Source organism: Pithys albifrons, chromosome 11 (genome assembly GCF_047495875.1).
Source record: "Pithys albifrons albifrons isolate INPA30051 chromosome 11, PitAlb_v1, whole genome shotgun sequence".
NCBI classification, from domain to species: Eukaryota; Metazoa; Chordata; class Aves; order Passeriformes; family Thamnophilidae; genus Pithys; species Pithys albifrons.
Window position 1 is genome coordinate 11,377,838 of NC_092468.1, and position 20,668 is coordinate 11,398,505.

A 20,668-nucleotide genomic window follows, 5' to 3' on the forward strand; every position below is an offset into this window, starting at 1 on the left:
TCAGGAGCAATGTATAATGAAAAAAAATAATTGGAAGTTTGCTACATGTAAAAAATACATTTTTTCTCTACTTCAAATGCTAATTAAAAAGGCAAATGGATCATCCCAAAGTTTGTGCATTTAAACAAAATGTCAGTCAGTCCTTACCTGTGACATACCCAAAATTAGAACAAATGTATGAAATGATATTGCTGTCTTCTGTAAAACGAGGTAGCATGACACAGCTAAACCACAGGCATTTGAAGTAAGCCACTACATATTATCATCACTATTATTTGTTCTAAACTTCCTTAATATAGCAGTTAATACTCAACACCTTGGCTGTGAGGTTATCTCACAAGAGCAAAGATCCCCCTCGGTACATCCTCACTGTCAAATGGAGAAATCTTTCCCCTAAGTCTGCAAGGTAGCACAGCAGTGTCTGTTTAATCGTGTCCTTAGCTGCACAGACCTACCTGTCATACAGATACAGACCCTAAAATATAACTTGAGAGGTCAAAAATGAGCATTACACAATTGAAACATTCTCCATATAGTATCTAAGATTAAAACAAGGCTTTTTTTAAATAAAAGGGAGCATCAGGAATCAGGCAATGGCAAAAGTTGGTAATGCCAGTAGGTGTGTGCATCAAAGAAAGCTGATACGAAGTTAAACCATTAAACCCCAACAGGAGTCATAACTTTTGAGAGAGTATGGAGGCAGTACAGTCACACTAACCTTCAAAGTGTGGCAGTGCACAGTCTAAGCACACATCTCCATTCTCAGAGTGCTGCCCTGCTCCCTTCTCAGATCAAAGCCCTGACTCTGCCTGGGTGAGCCTCAGTTCACCAGCCAGACAGGGCAGCCAGCCCAGCCAGCCAACTGTACATAATCAAATCCTCAATTTGTACTGTAGGGGACCTCTCATTTCCAACAGGTTAAATTCAACTTATGCAATCTCATGTCTTTGTTCAGGTCTAGGTTTTGCATGAACACAAACATGCCTGTTACTGTGATGAAGCATTTCATTCCCCACCATCCCCTGCCCCCCACCTTTAAACCCACACCTGTCCTCCCCCAGCCACAGTGTGCAATATGGGCACGAGGAGGGAACGTCACCACTGCTGAAGGAGCAGCAGGGGTAAAGCTGGGCAGAGAAAAAGCTGCTAAGAAATGAGGCGCAGCAGTGCCTGTCAGATCATGTCACTGAGTGCTGTATCACAGTACTAAGAGCAAGATTTATTTAGGAGAAAAAATGGCCAGGGCACCACAGCAAGGGACTGCAGTCAGAGACGTGCCAGATGCTGGCCTGCAACCTTCCAAACTTCCCTTCAACAGCAGGACACATTGAAGAGGATTTTTAGGTGCAAAGTGAAGAATCCTAGTCCTATGCTGCTTTCTGAAACACTATTCTGCTGAACCACGGGTTTTTAGGGTATGTCAGTCACCGGGGGCTTTCACCAGACTCTGAGCCTCAGGGCCTGGGAGCTGATGTACCTGAGCCTGGCCTCGGGTGTCCCCACAGTGGGTGTGACACCTGCAGCTGGTGCTGGGTGGGCTGTGCAGCGCCAGGTCAGGCACCCACGCCCAGTGCAGGACTGCGGCCAAGTTCAGGTGTCTGCCCGATCCCAGAGATTCACATCAGCATCTGTGTCCTCAGGGCCCTTCAATTCCTGAAGCGGGCACGCTGCTGCAGCCTGGAACTCCCCTGGGGCACTGCAGGGAGCACAGCCCTGCTCCTGGGCAGCGCTGCCAGCAGAGCAATTCCACACTTCCCTTTGGCGTTCCTGACACAGCCCAGCGGGCAGCGCTGACCGGTGTCAGCGGAGACGATGCGATGGAGCCCGTGGCGTGCTGTGCAGAGACACGCCAAAGCAGCCGGACCTGCCGCTTGTTCAACGTGGCCGTGCCGGGCTGAGCCCCTGCCCCGCGGGAGGCGCAGAGTCACGGAATCGATCAGGCTGGAAAATACCTCTGAGACCATCGAGTCCAACCTCTGATCCGACACCACCACGTCAACCAGACCACGGCACCCAGTGCCACGTCCAGTCTGTCCTCAAACAGCTCCAGGGACGGTGCCTCCATCCCCTCCCCGGGCAGCCCATTCCAGTGCCCGATCCCCTTTCTGTGCGGAAACCCCTCTCGATGTCCAACCTGACCCTGCCCTGGCGCAGCTCCCGGCGGGAGGCGCCCCATGGCGCGTGCGCGGCCACCCCCCGCGCGGGCCGGTGCGTGGGGCCCGCGGGCGGCGGGGGTGGGCGGAGCGGGGGCTGGGCCGGGGCGGGTCGGGCGGTGGTGGCGCGGGGCTGGCCCGGGCCGGGGCGGAGCGGAGCGGGGCTGGGACAGAGCGGGGCCGAGCCAGGCCGCTCCCTCGCTGCCCCCGCGGCGCTGCACTGCGCAGGCGGCGGCGATGGCGGCCGGGGACGGCCGCGACGAGGTGCGGGTGCTGCAGAACCTGCGGGGGAAGATCTGTAAGTTTGGCGCTGCGGCGGCGCCGGGAGCGCGGGGCCCGCTCCTGTCCGGGCTCCGCCGCTCCCGCTCCGTGTCCGCGGCGGGGCGGGCGCTGGCGCGGGGGCCCTGGAGGCGGCGGGGCGGGAGCGGGAGGACGCGGAGGGGCCGGGGCGGGGTCGGGGTCGTGCTGCTCTCGGCGGCCCCGGGGAAGGGGCTTTGTGGCGGCAGCGGCGACACGTGCGGGGCCGGGCCGGGCGGGATGGGGGTGCGGATGGATGGATGGATGGATGGACGGACGGAGCGGCGGGGCCGCTGGAGGCCCGCAGCGGCTGGGAAGCGTCCGCCGCACCGAGGGTTCCCTTGAGTCAGCGGGCGAGCAGAAATGCCCCTCCCGCGCGGACCGCGGGCATCGGAGTCTGTCTGTGAGGCAGCACTTGCGAAATTGGGGATATGCAGGAAGTTGGTGGTGGAGGGCTGTGCTGGACGCGGTCACCGGTGCTCCCGTGCCTCAGTGCGGCGTGTGTGAGCGGAGCGGGGCCGGAGCTGCGGTGTTCGGAGCCGGGGCCGGGGCCGGTGCGGGCGGGGAGCGGGGCCGGGGCTGATGCGGGCGGGGCCGGGGCCGGTGCGGGCGGGCCGTGGGAACGCGGTGGGGCCGGGCAGCGCTCACGGCGCGGGCAGCGCTCGGAGCCCGCGGTAGGAACAGGATGTGCGGCGGCTTCCTGCGGGCACCGGGCACGCTCCTGCGCTCGGACGCGCCCCGCTGGTTTCCTTTCTCACGCACCCATCGGCTTTTTTGAGAATGGAGCGGTACGGGGTGAATCGGGCACGGCGCTGCGGTTGAGAACCTTTGTGAAAACGTGCTGAAGGATTAGGTTTGGTGCGGAATGGAGTCATGTTTACTTAAATACCGTCATGCGGCGTAGAGTTAAATTTGTCTTCAGCAAATAGGAGTCTGGGCCGTGTGAACAGGAGAAGGCCTGGCTGGGGCTGGAGCTGCTGTCGCTGCGGTGTGTCAGCGATAGAGCCCGATCGCCTGTCGGGCGTGCGGGTCTGAACACACACTCCGAGGTCTGCTTGGAGCAATTGGCACAGGAATAATACATGTCACCTTGGCTTTGGAAAAGAATACGGTTAGGTTTGAGGTTCACAGAATCATAGAATGGTTTGGAAGGAACCTAAATATTACCTGGTTTCAAACCCCCCCCCCCACGGGCAGGAACACCTTTGACTAGAGCAGGTTGGTCAGAGCTCCTTCCAACCTGGCTTTGAACGCTCCCAGGGATGGGGCAGCCACAGCTTCTCTGGGCAGCCTCTGCCAGGGCCTCACCGCCCGCACAGGAAAGACTCTTCCATACATCTAACCTGAATTTTCCCTCTTTCAGTTTGAACCCATTACTCCTTGTCCTATCACTACAGTTCCTAATGAAGAGTTCCTCTGCAGCTTCCCTGGACGCCCCATCACTTACTGGAAGGTGCTATGAGGACCCCACAGAACCTTCTCTTCCCCAGGCTGAACAGCCCCAGCTTTCTTAGCCTGTCTTCAGTAATCTTCAGCAACCAACTTTTTATGTATCCCCTAGGGAGCAGGGCATAGTGCTATGAATACTAGGGAAGACATAAAAAGTAGATTGCTAAAGATAACTGCAGCTGACTTATTTTTTAACACCTTTTGTCTCAAGGTTTTGTCAACACGGGACTACACAGCAACTTGTTAAAAGTTTTCCTCTAGGAATTGAAAGGCAAAACTCAGTGTCTTGAGACTTACATTGAAACTGGTTCTCTTATCCCATTCATGTGTTCTGGATGGAGCCTCTGGTTGTATTGTAGCTTTGAAGGTCCAGTTACCTGACCAAAGTCGCAATGAACAGAGCATTGTCACCTGCTTCCTAGGGAATATATAAAAAGTTGATTGCCAAAGATGAACCTCTAAGAACCATTTGGAAAATGAGTGGAAGTAACAGCTGCAGTAAAAGATGTGTCTTGAAACAGTGTGAAAATCACTTTGTGAACCTACCTGTTTTTTCTAACAATGCAAAAGCTGTTTAAAAAATAGGTGAGTTAAATATGCTGTGGAAGGTTGGGAATCCTCTAATGCTTAGATGCTCTTTTAGCTTCTTGGCACAACAAATAGTATTTTATTTCCATTTCTTGCTAGTATTTTAATGCTGTGATTTGTAAGGGAAAACCCTCTGAATGAACAATAATAAACAAATGTAACAGTGTAATTCCCCTTGATCTGGAAGGATCAGCAGTAGCACACCTCACTTTGGAAAGCTGATGTTCATAGTCTGAAGGAATTCCTTGTAACTCATTTCTTACAGGCAGAATACATTTCTATGCTTAAACTTTCTTGGCAATTAAACTACCATAGGACTCCACAGTGACTCATTTTATGTGTGTTGCATGAGAGAGCATGGTAGTTTTAATAAGGTAATACAGTTCTGTGGAATTCTGCATGTATAGAAAACACCATCTGCAGTAAGTTGTTATTTATACCGTTGTTTTGCAATACACAAATAGGTGGTAAAATCTAAAGTTAGTGATGTTCTACAAATCATCACACCATATTCAGAATTGAGACATGTACTTGAAGGTGTTTTAAGTACCCATTACATACATAGCAGTGAAAATACTGAGTAAGAACACATTTGCAGTCCCCGGTGCTCTGCTTTTGAGGGCTGTAGTCTTTGCAGCCAGTGTCCTGCCTCCAGTTTCCAAGTGAGAGGCAAGATGAACTGCTCATACAAGTTTAAGACCCCATAATATTTTTTGAAAATGTGATATTACACTTAAGCAGGTTTTCACCAAAAGTCCACTGAAAGTCTGTCTTTATGATGGCACTTTCGTATTGTTGGCTCTATTTTATGTGTCATAGCAATGACAAAAATGCCTTACAAAGGTCTGTGGGTGTTCTGTAGCTTTAGGCATATCTCGTAGTGCAGTGTTTTAAGCTGTAGAATTTGCTCGTATTTTCATTTGATGACAGTAGTAGGTGGCAAGTGTTTTTAGTTGCTTTGATTTTTGAAGTGTTTTCTAAAACCTGTCTTAGTGGAGCACTTGGAAAATGTCCCTGTCATTTCCAGAGCTTATTTGATAAAATTCAGGATGCATTCTTTTTCAAACTTTCATGAAGTTTTTAACACTGCATGGTGATCTTGGATTATGCTCCACTCCTGGAGTGGCTGTGATTGTTGATATATAATATGTTTAGTCCTGTGAGGCAAATGCTTTGGAGTTTGTGTGCATTAATGTCCTGTGACAGGGACTCAGAACAAAGACATTTAGAAGATGTACACTAATTGCACATTCTCGCTAGACAGAGGATATCATATACATGCACTGAAAATCTGAATATTCAAGCAGGCTCTGATGTTGTTAATACTTGATTTTTATGCAACCATTATAGCCTTAGGTTTCTCAGGAAAAGGAAGCCTCAGTGTAATCAAACACTTGAGCCTCTTCTCTTCAAAGCAGCCAAGCCCCTTGGAAAAGTTGGACCACTTATATGGATGAAGAGTCTCTCCCAGTCACAGAGAGGCTGTTGGAAAGGATGTGAAATCTCCTGCTCTGTCCTTCACCTGACAAAGTGCTCTGAGGTTATTTTTAGCTCAGAACTGAGAATCATTCCCTGCCTACCAGAAACCTTAATAAATTTGTCTGTACCTTAAAGCCAGGCACTTGGGCTGCAAAATAAAGGTTTTTATCTCATTAGGAAATAAAAACTTATCTTTCTTCTATTACCTTATGTAGAAAATTTCTTTTATTACTGAAAACCTGCAGTAGAGTAGACATGCAAATAGTGAATGATGTAGAAATAATTTTTACTCCCTTTAAGAAAATGTATAATAATAATAATAATAATTATTATTAATAATAATTACCAGCCTATTTCATTACTTGATTTTTGTATTTCACATGTTTTATTAAAATGGCTTTTTAAAAAAGATATTAAATTTTAAGGCAGTGTTCAATCTAGTGCTTCTCTCAGCTCTTCTGCAATATCTCGCTTAAGAGTAGCTTTGAGTTTAGTCCCTTTTTGGAGTCTAATGACATTAAAAACAGGTTCTGTTTATGTCTCAACATCAGGTGTAGTGTTTAAAAATTACACCTGTGCTTCCTCCTCTCCCACAGCCAAGGTGATGAAAAGCTTGTTGATGCCTCTGACAGCGTAAGGTTTAACTGTGGAAATTCTTAAGTGTCTGTTCATGCTTTCCATCAGTGTTCATGTCCCTCACTTGGAAAACATGCATGAAGCTCCGTCTCTGTTCCTGTTAAACAGTCACGTTCTCTGCTCAGATACACTTGGGATGGCCTTGGCATTACTTACTTAACTTTCAGGATTGTAATAATTTAACTTAAATGAATCATTGAACACACAAAAAAAGTGTGGAGGAGAGAAAAAACAGAATTCTGATTTTACACCTTAACAGCACGGCAAATACACCTTATTCCACTGTGCTTCATACCTTCATTTTTTAAAAAAAGAAACGTATGACATGACAAATCTAGTTTCAGACTGGTTTCTGAAAGGTCATATGTTATTCAGATGTGACAGGTAATTAAAGCTCAATACATTGATGTAGTTTTCATCCTATTACCTTTTAATATTCTGTGTTAATAGGTTATGTTGATTCCACATTTCCCTGGGAGAAGTATTTCCAGTAGCAGGCGAGGATGAGCTGTGAAGAGTCCTGGCTCAGACCTATTGCAGAACAACAGAATTCTTGGCTGCCTGTGATTTAGACAGCAAAGTGGAACGGGGACAGAGAGCGGCTGCTGCTGATCAGGGGCCTCACAGGAGAGAGTACCAGCAAACCTTGCAGAATTTTAGCAGAATAAAAGCTGAGAAGGGTCTGACTGCTGTCTTCAAAGACATTCAGAGGGGAAGGAAACAGCCGGGGTGGGGAAACAACTGGTTAAGGTAAAGGACAGCATTGCTGTGAGTTACTGTAGATGGCTGTGGCATTCAGATTTCAGAAGAGCTTTCCAGTTTAAACACTGGAAACTGGTTTTAGCTGTGACTGCTTAGCAGCAGCTGTTTCCAGAAAGGGCTGCCTTATGTCCAGCCTGTTACTGCAGTGACCTAGATTCAATACCCAGCAAATCTTGGTATTCTTATGTTGGCAATCTTTCTTTCTCATTAGAAACTTCCTTTTCTGCTTGTTCTTACCCATGTTACATTGAGTCAGGAGATGATTATTTCTCTCTTCTACTAGACCAGACAGTTAGGAAAAAATGAAACAGTGCTTATGACTGATATATTTGCAAAGGTTCAGCCAACTTAAAATCCGTTGTTCATCGCAGAAAACAAAATAAAGTTTGATGGGCAAGTTCTTATCAGCTTTCTTTAGCCAGAGTATTTGCAGGGATAATACCAAGTGAAAATAGCTCAGCCAGATCATGTCTTGGTGCTGTGACCGAGTGCCACATCACCTGGGGCTGCTCGGATTTAGCAGCTGTGCAGGGTCAAGCCTGAGATGAGACCTCTCCAGGGAAAGTGCAGGTGCTGCAGGAAGTGGTGGTGGTGAGTCAGTGTGTGTCTCTTCCTGCCGATGATGCCACGTGAAGGTGGATGGAGCAATTTCTGTGCCCTCCTGGAGCTTATGAATTGAAAATTAATGTGGAAATGCATGTGCTAACTGAGTGGAATTGCAAATTTTGGACACATTAAAACTATAAAATTCTTGTAGCTATTTTGTAGGGTTTTCCCCTTCAATATTTACAGTAATTTTTTTATTTACAGATGATGCGAAACACTTAGTACCCAACAAAATGAGAGACTTTTTCTGTACCATAAACTTGGACCAAGAAGAAGTTTTTCGTACACAGGTAGTTGAAAAATCTTTAAGGTAAGCTCAATTTTTAAATAGATATGATAAGCAAGGCTGCCCGAGTTCTGAATAGAAACAGGATATGTAGCAATGTGGATGTGCTTTTGCTTGTACAGCTTTAAAATGAGACCTGACTTGTGGCAGCTACTCAGATGTTACAGCAATGTGAAAATCATAAGAGTAGCTGAAAGAAGACAAACTTGAGGCTTGTGAGCAGAACAGTGCTATTAAAAGGGAGCATGCTAAAACATTTTGCTATTACTTTATTCCATTCCATTGGGCAGCATAGCATTCTTTTTCTTGCCATGTTGTTTTCAAGGGAAAGAAATCTACCTGATACTTGTTCTCTGTGTCGTTTCCTACTTCTGACGTGCAGTTGGGCTTTGTTGCTGGAATTCTGCTCTTAGTGTCTGTCTGGTAAAACCTGTTTCTAGAATGAAGGAACCGGAAGTTTTCCATGTTAGAGAGTTTTCTGTGCTGTGGGATGTCCCCCTGAATAGGCCTCATTGTCTCCTGAAATTCTCGTTCTGGGAGCTGTAACCAGGACCCACAGTGAGGGCTCCCTGAGCAGGACTGAGCTGTACATTCTGCTACTGTATCACAGCACTAAAAGCAGATGATAAACTCGTGCTAACAAAGCTGCAGTAATGCAGGTGCTTTTGTGCCTCAGAACTGGAGCATCCCCACAGCTGCATTCTGAGTGACACCTTGAGTTACCTGGAGGGGACATTAAACCCAGGAAGTCTGTTCAAACTTTTGAAAGTCTTCCTAATTCCTGTTTCCAGTGGTTTTATTGTGTTTGTTCTTTGAGCTGTTTCTCCAAATATTTGCAGGTAAGTAACAGCATATTGCTCATGTGGCAAACCTAAATAGGGAATTGTACTTTTCCAAAGCATTTTGTCAGAGCTTCCTTGTGCTTCTGCATGGAAAGCAAATGCCACATATGTGCAGTCAGGAACAAATATTTTGCTTGTACTCCTGATCTGTAACTGCTGTAGTCAGATCCATAACATTTTCTGAATTTTACTGTCTGCAGCTGAGATTGACTACCAAACAGACTCAACTGAATAATCCTTCAGAGAAGAATGTTTGAGACGGTGTTAATGAAGCAAAAACATTTCCCTTTCAAATATACAGTAGTTTGATGAGAAAAAAACCCAACACAGACAATCCAACATGTCTTTGAAAGAGTTTGCTGTCCAATTTTTGATATTTTAATAATAGAAACCCTAAAAGCTACTGCTATGCTTGGAAATATTTCCAAGTTGAGAACACTGTATTAGGAGTTAGAACCCCGTGTTCTGAACCACTCTTTGCCTGTAGGTGCCTTTCTTCTCCCCTGCCTTCATAGGTAACGCCTTTGTGCTCTGAATTAGAGCTGTGCTGGGCTGGATTCACAGAATGAGGTGGCTTTCATACAAACCAGAGAAATTTAATAAAATAAGTCATCCTCTATTAGCAGCAACCAGAGTTGGATGCTTACACTTGATTGCTGGTGTGTGTGCACTACATTCCAGAAACTTAATTATACCATCTTGTTCTTTATTGCTGTGTTAAACTGGAATCCTGTACTAACCTGGAGCTATTGGAGCAGGAGCTGAAACTCCAACCTCCTATTAGTCTGAAAACTTTATAAATTGCTTTTCAGTAAGATGTAGTACAGTGTGGTTCTAGTCACATATACAACTTCAAATTTCATTGTTTTGTTTTTACATGATTTGCTTGCTTTTTCGTACACATATAATTCACAATCTGTCACTGTATTATGGGTTGCAAATTTATACAAGCTGTAATCTAAAGTTTAGTCCACAAATATCCGCTAGTTAAATGTCTGTGGAAGTAATTATCACAAGAATTAAAATTAGTTTTGACTACAGTGATTGAAAACTATTAAGAAGTGTATTTTTTTAAATGTGCAAATAGTTTTGAGCTTCCACCAGCACTGGGAGAATTGTTAGAGTGCAGATGTAAAACAAATTACTTTCCAAATTTAGAAAAACGTGAATTAATACTGAAATGAAAGAAGGATATTTTGGCTAATGACTCAAGAAATATTTCCTGACATGGTGTGGGATTTCTCTGGGTTCTGAAGAAAAAGATTTTTTTCCCCTGGAAAGTTTAAAGAACATCCGTGAGCCTCCTCAAATGTCTGTGGTCCAATATGAGGAATTGGGAAGCAGGGGGAGTTGTGGTATGTGTGTCCCCTTTTTTTTAAATTTTTATTTAAACTGAGTTCACGTTTGGGTTTTTTTTTTAACCTGAACTTCATGGCAGTGCAGAGTTATAGGAGAAATGAATTCCCTTTTGATGTAACTGTTGCTTTCATCAAGTGACAGATCATGGGGCTTTGGTCATTCCCTGTCACAGAACTGCCAGGTTAATGTGATGGGAAGGCAAGACCAGAGGAGTGTGTCACACACTGAAATTTAATCTCCTGCATTACTGCAATCCAGTTCTTCCTGTATGACAATCTGGTCTTCCTTTGAATTAGCACTATCTTCTAATTTTATATCCATAACAGTCTTTAAAGTTCTTGCATCAAAGTCGCAAATGAAAGCACTGAACTCACTGAATTTGAGGAACAGGATGAGTCAGTTCTCCATTTTAATTATTCCTCATTGGTATAACCTATATTGTGCCCCATCCGCCAGGTCTGTATCCACCTAAGAATTTCTTTAATTTAGGTAAGGAAGAATGTATCAACATGAATAAACCAGTGCATTACCTTCTGTTTACACTCATACTGTTGACCTGCTCCGGCTTGCCAAATCTGAGACTTTGTGTAAGGTTGAAGTCAAAATTGTAATAGTGATTGTTAAGAGATGTTCCTTTTGGGGGCTGGGGGATATGTGTAGTTGTGGAACTTGCTCTCTTAGCCATGGGACACTGGTGATAAACATTTTTTTGAAGTCTCTGCTAGTAGTCTCTATCCCAGACTAATTAGAGTTGTGTGCATAGAGTCACACAGATCCATCAAGAGTAAGGACTTAACCCTTGGTGATGGGCAGTTGTTGCTGTGCAGTCTGGTGTCCCTCTTAGGATGTCTGACTGAAGCTGAGCCAGGAGCACTTTCCCTGGACACCAGTGCCACTTGTTCTCCCACTGTTCCCTCCTTCTGCTGCACAGTTTTTGTTTGTGCTGCTGCAGCTAATATTTGTATAGCTGTTATATCAAATTGCCCTAAGTTTAAAATAAGCCTTTGTTTCATCATTTTTTAGTCTGAGTTATTGTGTCAATACAGTTAAAAGGAGTGGTGATGGTAATAAGAAAGTTGAGGCTGTTCAGGGCTGCACTGCTGCTAAATTTAATGGTTGTGAATTTACACCTTCAGTCATGGTGCAGGCAAGAACCTGAGCCCTGAAATCAAAGCAGAATTTGTTGCCTTCAAAATTGTTAAAAAAGGGGAAGAAATGGGGATCTGAAAAACTGCAAGTGAATTTTTCAACTGAGGATTCTTAGATTATTTCCATGTAGTGCAAAGGCTGATGCTGCTTTGCCTGTTTTGAAACCTACAGTAAAAAGTTTGTTTGAACTAAGAGAACATTTTCACCTGTGAAATTCCTGCAGTGAATCTCTGCAGTTAAAGCTCTTGTCTTTAAAAATATCTCCTAGACATTTGCAATACTAGATTATTCAACTCTGTTCTTTCCTAGAAGATTTTACGTTTTTTTAAAGTTAGTTACAAACTCTTCTTTTTAACTTTTTTAATGAGCCATTGTCCTTAAGCATTGAGTCATGTTTTGTTTTTCTGTGACTTGTTTTGGAGGGAAGAGAACAGAGATGGTGATGTATTTTTCCCAGTATCCTTTGAGTAGGTAATAATGTGAGCTGCTTGTTTCAAACATAAGCATATCTATATTAGTTTACAATTAGTATTGTATTAGTGTCAGAATGATACTTTATTGGGAACCAAAGAACCCCAGCCTTTGTTTCTGGGTGTGGTATAACCATCATCACAGTATTTTCTGCATAAAATCAGTTTTGCCAACGTGGGCACCTTTCCCTGGTGATGTTAATACATTGGAACTGAAACTATCTAATGTCTTTTAAGAATTCAGTTGTTCTAAAACAGCAGTTTTGTTTGTGGATGCACTTGGCTTTCAGAATTCACCACCTGCAGTGACACAAGCAACATTGTGGTTTTGTTCAGCCTTGAAATACAGTGCTCTGACTGCATCAATAGGTACTCTTAAGTTTAACGGGAATATAAACTCCATGAGTGAAAATACCAACACATTGTATGAAATGTGTGTAACACAGAGGAACACCAAGTCTTTTTCTGTGGAGGGACATGCAGATGGTACTTAAATAGGGTGAACTGTAAACACTGTATTGAACTTCACAGCTTGCAGACATGTGGTGACTGTTTCAGCATATGTATTTGAGGTTAACATTTCTCTTTTTTACTTTTTTATGGTTTCTAATGCTTATGGATGCCTTTCACAAGTCTGAATCTTTGAGCAGCAAGACTGACATGGAAGTTAGAGCAGTGATTAATAAATTGTATTTTAATGTAGTTGAATCATATACGGAATAAAGAAATTAAACAGAACTTGTGAGTGTCTCAGGAAGTTACATGGGATTTGTAGAGAACCAACTAGAGTAATTTCAGGACAGAAAAGTAAAATTGGAGAGGAGACAACACTTTCTGCACATGTGCTCTGGTTTTTCTCTGTTCTGTCCATCCCTGAGGTGCTGGGGCATTGCAGTGGTTGGTGTGTTCTGAGTGGCTTTGGTGGGTCAGGGTCCTGCTGAAGGCCCAGTGTGGGACAGCAGGAAAATGCAGCATTTTAATGTTCACCTTCTATATAAATTGTGTACAGTGTTTTTGTTTTAACTTTCAGTCTTCCCTTTCAGCCCTTATTTTGGGGAAGAGTTTTACTTTGAGATTCCAAGAACGTTCCAGTGGTTGTCCTTCTACATTTATGATAAAAGTGTTTTACAGAAAGACCTACGTATAGGTGAGTGTCTGTAAGGTGCTGTCTCCATCCTGATTTAACACTTGGTTATTTTCAGTAGCATTGTCTGTAGCATTAGGGATGCAAGGATTGGTGGTGCATTCTTCAAAACACTGAAGTAAATGTTCCCATAAAGTTTGAAAAGCAGGGTTTTGTTTCCTTGCTTTATTCTATTATACTAAAATATAGTTATTTTTTAGGGTAATAGGACATTTTGTAGTCTTATTATGGTTTCAATACGGTTGTTTTTTAAATTCTACTTGTTACTTCTCCACTTCTGCTTCATTGGAATATTTGAATAATTGTTACTACTGGTAGATCTTTAAAGAATGAATTGTGGAATAATTCCACAATAATTACAATTATGGAATAATTCATAAAACTCTTTATAGATAATTTTTTCCCAGTCAGTGCAACTTGTAACTTAATGACTTACAAAGCATTTGGCAGCACCTTAGGCAGCTTAGGTGAAAAATTGTGGGAGGTGGATTCCCCCCTTTCCCCACACTGCATAATGGCTTTATTGCAGCTGATGTTTGAATTTCGTTGCTGTAAAGCTCTAATAGTCTGCTGTGCAAGAAGCTTTCACATTACTTGAATTGAGGAAGGAAATAATTTGCACCAGGATGTCAGATAATTTGGCATAATAACAGCTTTCCAAATAGCAATCAGAAAAGTAAAAGGCTTCTGCTTCAGTTTCCTGTTTAAACATTCTACAACACCATTTCTGTTCTCTGAAATCTACTATGTTATTTCCAGGCTGGAGTGTTTTCTTTATTTTACCTCATCTTCTTATTAGTGATATCCAAGATAACAAATGATAATTAATTAACGTCATGGGTCTTTATTTAAATTATTTTTCAGCTTTACTTACCCATGATATTCTTTGTTTCCATGGTTTTTGTATCACATCATAAGCTTAAAAAAAACCTAGAAGAAAGAGAGTTGAGAAAAAGTCAAATTTCAAATCTATTTAAATATTTGTTCTGCTCATATGAAAGTGGTATTTATGCTTATCTTTCCTTGCCACCCTCTCTCAGGAAAGGTGTCAATCAAAAAAGAAGATTTATGCAACTACACGGGAAAAGAGAACTGGTTTATGCTTCAACCTATTGATTCTAATTCAGAGGTTCAGGTAACAATTAAATTGCATTTTGAAAGTTAAATACAGACCAGGGCGTGAGATGGTAGAATTATATGGAGCTGTAGGAGATGGGTCTTGGCCTCTGTCTCATTCTGGTGAGAGTTGTGCCTTTCAGTTTTGTTAGACAATGATGCATATTCTGCACTGCTGAGCTGGCTTCATTGCTCCTACTGGCACTTAACACTGGCAGAGGACTTGAAGGGAAAAGTCTTACCAGTATTTTGATGTGTAAAATGCTCACAAAAGGAGCCATGTACTTGAGAGTGATTTAGGAAACTTGTGAATAATTTTTTTGAGTCATGTTAGCTGAAACAGTGATTGATTATGTGACAAGAAATTGTTGGTCTCTGAAACTTCAAGGTACTTGTGCTGTGCTCTTTTATCTTATCTTGAAGTAGTTTTTGCATTCAGTATCGAACAACTTGCACTTTAGAGCTGTGTTTTGGTCTGTGGTTCAAACTCTTCTGTCAGGATTGTCCTAGGAATAGGTAGAAATGAGATGGCTCTAGAAGTTGTGGCAATTTTCTGTTCAGTTTCAAGAATAAAACAGTATTTTTGAGCATCTCTTTGCCTTGTTGCTGTGATAAACTATTAGATTTTAATAGGATTTTTCAGATTTGCCTCAGGGCAAAAGTCTTAGACTTGGCAGCCTTTTTATTTTTCTAGTAATCTGGAAGTCCCTCTGGCTAGGGAGAACCCTGTCTACTTCTACCAGAACTGAAGGTGCACAGAATTCTCATATTATTTTCCAGGATTACTCATCTGTGAGCTGTAAGTTTAGCCTGCAGCTGTTGGGTATATTGGAGGACATATGGTTGCTTTACATGAAGACAGATTCTCAGAATGCCTGAATACCACTTTCTCTCAGCTGTTGTAAATCAGTCCTTGTTCAGTTAGGATAGGCTGGAATAGAAGAGTTCCATTTGGAAGGGAAATACAGATTATCTAGGCTGGCTGCAAGTTGTCTCATTCTTCTTCCCATTCTTCCATGGAACCACTCTGAATATTCTAGAAAGCACCTTCCAGATATAAACTGAAAGGCAGTTTCTGCTTTGACTTAAACATTGTCATGGTTACTGTGTTTTTTCTGTCACAAAAATGTATTGAATAAAATATTAATTTTTGTGACACTGCCATTAGAAGATGACCTTCCCTGCTAAGGATTGCACTCCTCATGTTTACCTTTCCTTGAGTTGGGGCTTTTGGGTAGGTTTCTCCACTGTCCTGATCTATTTTTGCATAAACTGTGTTAGAGGGGAGCTGAGAGCAGTTCCCACCTCCCACATTTAGCTGAAACCCTGTTGTAGTTTGGGATTATTATGTAAATTCTCTCCCCTGCCACTTAACTGCCCAGGCCAGCGGTTGACAAAAGAAGTAGTTAACTGTGATCGCTGGGGTGGGGGCAGGTTTGTCTCTTTTGGTTTTTTTTTGGATATTCTCCTCAGTCTTGGCTCGGCGGAACGGGGGAGTGGGGGCTCCAAGGAGGCAGGCTGCCCTGCTGGTTACTGCTGGGGTTTTCCCTGGCTGTCTTGCCGCTGCCTACTTCGGATTACTTTTTCCTGCCGTGCTGCTACCTGCCTTGGATTTGCTGCTGGTCGCTCGTACCTTTTCTGCTTCTTGGACGGGGAACACAAGGGAAAGAGACTGAGTCCATCTGAAAGCCCACTGCTCCTCTGTTTCGCTGGAGAGGGACTGAAACTCACTCTGCAGCCAGCGGGCTGTGACAAGGACACTTAAGTATAACCTTTTCTCCCGGAGGAAAACCTGCTGGGTTTTGTTGTTGTTGTTTTTTTTTTTTCCTCTTATGGTGTTGGGGAAGTGGGTTGCACTAGTCTGTTTACATATATATATATATATATAGCAGTTATCCTTCTTGTATTAAAATTCCTTTTCTTAAATTTGATAAAGAGTGGTGTGATTATTGAGGAGGAGGCCCCTCCCCTGCTTGTGGGTAAAACATTTTGGTTTTTCCCCTCAAACCGAGACATTTCTTGGCGCCCAACGTGTGGGGCTTGTAAACAAAGAAGGATAACTGCTATTTTGTGGCACCATGTGGGTCTTGAGCTTAGAGTTCATCAGGACCATCCTGTATAATATATTGGCTTTTTGTTGGTACAAATTCATGCCAAAAGGAGCGGCAGGTTTAAGTCTTATCAACAAATCAATGAGCAAAACTCAAATAGCCGCAATTATTATTGAGTTCTTACTCTGGATTTATGGTGCCATGAATTCGATGCCTTTGGATGTCATGTGGGTGGTGCTCTCCAGGCTGTTTTCCTGCCGCAACCTAAGCTGCTACCTCTGGGGATTCAGTGATAATAGTACGGACCCTTGGGAAGGAACAAAGGGGAATCTCTTCTCCCAACCCTTTGTCCATTCCCCATTCAAGTCTGCTACAACAGCTTTTGAGATGTTTAAATTCTCCCTGGATGCCAGAGATATCTTGCTCTTTATGGTTTTTCTGCAGGGTTGTATCCCTGCAGCTTACAGAATGTTTGAAGGTAGGGCCAGGGTTTTTCCAGAATGCATTCAGAAACCTAGCCCAGTGAAGGGGGAAAAGCGAGAGAATAAAACCCCTGATGCCACAGTGAAGGGAGAAAAGGATGAGGCTAAACCAGGAGGACAGGCCAAGCCTATGGAAGTTGCCCCTATTCAGAAAAGGAAATATAAGACCAAATTAGACCATCCAGCAGACGATGAGGGGGCTGCTGCACCTCCACAGCAAGCAGACCCAGAGCCTGAGATTATCACTGAGTCATTGTCATTTGATAATCTCCGTAGTTTGCGGAAAGACATTGCTCGACACCCGGGTGAGCCCATCCTGACTTGGTTGATCCGAGTTTGGGACCTTATGGGTGAAACCTTACAACTGGATGGTGCTGAAGCCAGGTTTTTGGGGGCTCTGGCCCAGGACGTGGCTATTGAACAGGTGTTCGTGAGGGAATCAAAGCCCCTTTCACTCTGGGCACGACTTCTAACGAGTGTAAGAGAGAAGTTTGTTTATAGAGAAATCCTGCAGGAACATCATATTAGGAAGACTTGGAAGACGATGGAAGAAGGAATTTTACGTCTGAGGGAGATGGCAATGATGGACGTGCTTTTTGGAAGAGGTGGGCAAGCCAATAATGACCCTGACAAGGTCAGATGCACACCACATATGTGGTGGGACCTTTCACGCTCGGGGCCAGCTGAATACACCGATTTCCTGGCATCCATGTATAGGGAAGAGAACCATGAAACAGTGGGCGCAGTAGCAAATAAGCTCCGGATATATGAAAGCATGACCCACAGCCCAATGCAGGCCCGTATTTCTGCTGTAGAGACATTGGTTGAGAGTCTCAAGACGCTGCCTGCAGAGGTAAAAGCGATCAGAGAGGAAATTAGGGAAAGTCTCCAAGTGGCACCAGTGCGAATGAGGACCTCTGAAGTCAGAGCCAGACGCCCCCCAGCCAGAGGAAGTGGACAGACCTCACGAACTGAGATGTGGTACTTCCTGGCCAAACATGGAGAAGACATGGGACGGTGGGATGGGAAACCCACCCGTGCCCTTGCAGCCCGAGTACAAGAACTGAAGGAGAATGGAAGAAGGTCAGTGAGAGTAAGTGCAGTCCCAGTTTCCCACGGGCAAGAATCTGACCCACAGGAGGGCACCTCCCAGGTGTACTCATCGAGAAAAGGTTCTGACCGCTATGACCAGGATCAGTGTTAGAGGGGCCCTGCCTCTAGCCAGGTAGAGGCACGGGACAACCGTGTCTATTGGACTGTGTGGATTCGATGGCCTGGTACATCAGACCCACAAAAGTATAAGGCTTTGGTTGATACTGGCGCTCAATGCACATTAATGCCATCAGGACATGTGGGCTCAGAAACTATTTCTATTTCTGGGGTGACAGGGGGATCTCAAGAGTTGACTGTGCTAGAAGCTGAAGTGAGCTTGACAGGGAGAGATTGGCAGAAACACCCCATTGTGACTGGTCCAGCCGCCCCATGTATCCTGGGCATTGACTACCTCAGGAATGGATATTTTAAGGACCCAAAGGGGCATAGATGGGCTTTTGGAATAGCCACTGTACAGACAGAAGGGATTGAACAATTGAACTCATTGCCAGGTCTCTCAGAAAGTCCTTCTGCTGTTGGACTGTTGAAAGTTGAGGAACAGCAAGTGCCAATTGCCACCACGACAGTGCACCGTCGGCAATACCGAACGAACCGTGATGCTGTGATCCCCATCCATAAGATGATCCGTGAACTGGAGAGCCAAGGGGTGGTCAGCAAAACCCACTCACCCTTCAACAGCCCCATCTGGCCTGTGCATAAGTCTGATGGAGAATGGAGATTGACTGTGGACTATCGTGGCTTGAATGAAGTTACCCCACCGCTGAGTGCCGCTGTGCCGGACATGCTGGAGCTCCAGTATGAACTGGAGTCCAGGGCAGCAAAGTGGTATGCCACTATTGACATTGCTAATGCGTTCTTCTCCATTCCTCTGGCACCAGAGTGCAGGCCACAGTTTGCTTTCACCTGGAGGGGCGTGCAGTACACCTGGAACCGACTACCCCAGGGGTGGAAACACAGTCCCACCATCTGTCATGGACTGATCCAGACTGCACTGGAGAAGGGTGAGGCTCCAGAACACCTGCAATACATTGATGACATCATTGTGTGGGGGGACACAGCAGAAGAGGTTTTTCAGAAAGGAGAGAAAATCATCCAGATCCTTTTGGGAGCTGGCTTTGCCATCAAACGGAGTAAGGTTAAGGGACCAGCCCAAGAGATCCAGTTCCTGGGAGTGAAGTGGCAGGATGGACGCCGTCAGATTCCAACAGAAGTCATCAATAAGATCACAGCAATGTCTCCACCTACCAGCAAAAAGGAAACACAAGCCTTCCTGGGTGCCATAGGGTTCTGGAGGATGCATATCCCAGCATACAGTCAGATCGTAAGCCCTCTCTACTTGGTAACCCGTAAGAAGAATGATTTCCACTGGGGCCCTGAGCAGCAACAAGCCTTTGACCAGATCAAGCATGAGATTGCTCAGGCTGTAGCCCTTGGACCAGTCAGGACAGGACCAGACGTACAGAACATGCTCTACTCCGCCGCCGGGAATAATGGCCTGTCTTGGAGCCTTTGGCAGAAGGTGCCTGGTGAGACTCGAGGCCGACCACTTGGATTCTGGAGCCGAGGCTACAGAGGATCTGAAGCCAACTATACCCCCACAGAGAAAGAGATCCTAGCCGCCTATGAAGGAGTCCAAGCCGCCTCAGAGGTGATTGGCACAGAAGCACAGCTGTTTCTGGCACCTCGACTACCAGTGCTGAAGTGGATGTTGTCAGGACAGGCTGCCTCTACACATCACGCCACTGATGCTACCTGGAGCAAGTGGATTGCCCTGATTACGCAGCGCGCCCGTATAGGAAAATCAAATCGCCCTGGGATCCTGGAAATCATCACAAACTGGCCTGAAGGTGAAAATTTTGGTCTAGCAGATGAAGAGGAAGAGCAGGTGACACGTGCGGAAGAAGCTCCACCATACAATCAATTGCCAAAAGAGGAAATACGCTACGCCCTCTTCACCGATGGCTCCTGTCGCATTGTAGGGACTAATCGCAAATGGAAAGCAGCTGTATGGAGTCCCACACGACAAGTTGCAGAAGCTACTGAAGGAGAAGGTGGGTCGAGTCAGTTTGCAGAGCTTAAAGCCGTGCAGTTGGCCCTGGACATTGCTGAACGAGAGAAATGGCCAAAGCTTTACCTCTACACCGACTCATGGATGGTGGCCAATGCTCTCTGGGGATGGTTAGACCGATGGAAGAAAACCAATTGGAAACGCAGAGGAAAACCCATCTGGGCTGCCGATATATGGCAAGATATTGCCACCCGAGTAGCGAAGCTGATTGTGAGAGTCCGCCACGTAGACGCACACGTGCCCAAAAATCGGGCCAATGAGGAACATCTCAACAACCAACAGGCAGACCGAGCTGCGCAAGTGAAAGTATCACAGACAGATCTGGACTGGCAGCACAAGGGAGAGCTGTTCTTGGCTCGATGGGCCCATGATGCCTCGGGCCATCAGGGCAGAGATGCCACTTATAAATGGGCACGAGACCGAGGGGTGGATTTAACCATGGACATTATCTCTCAGGTTATCCACGACTGCGAGACATGTGCTGCCATTAAGCAGGCTAAGAGAGTGAAGCCCCTGTGGTATGGTGGACGCTGGGATAAGTATAAGTACGGGGAGGCCTGGCAGGTTGACTACATCACACTGCCACAGACCCGCCAAGGCAAGCGCTATGTGCTCACC

General features: G+C 45.0%; 1 protein-coding gene across 4 annotated transcripts in view; it reads left to right on the plus strand.

Annotated features, from left to right (window-relative positions):
• The window catches only part of RASA2 (RAS p21 protein activator 2), a 67,629-nt gene that overhangs the window by 12,842 nt on the left and 34,119 nt on the right, over nt 1–20,668 (plus strand). For 2 of the 4 annotated variants that reach the window (XM_071566246.1, XM_071566243.1), the window contains exons 1-4: nt 2,324–2,451; nt 8,175–8,280; nt 13,120–13,223; nt 14,261–14,355. In XM_071566246.1, the coding sequence (XP_071422347.1) occupies nt 2,391–2,451; nt 8,175–8,280; nt 13,120–13,223; nt 14,261–14,355 (366 nt within the window). In that variant the 5' untranslated portion in view covers nt 2,324–2,390. Of the gene's footprint in view, nt 1–2,323; nt 2,452–7,000; nt 7,353–8,174; nt 8,281–13,119; nt 13,224–14,260; nt 14,356–20,668 lie in introns of those variants that run through there. The other 2 variants (XM_071566244.1, XM_071566245.1) reach the window with 2 other exon arrangements.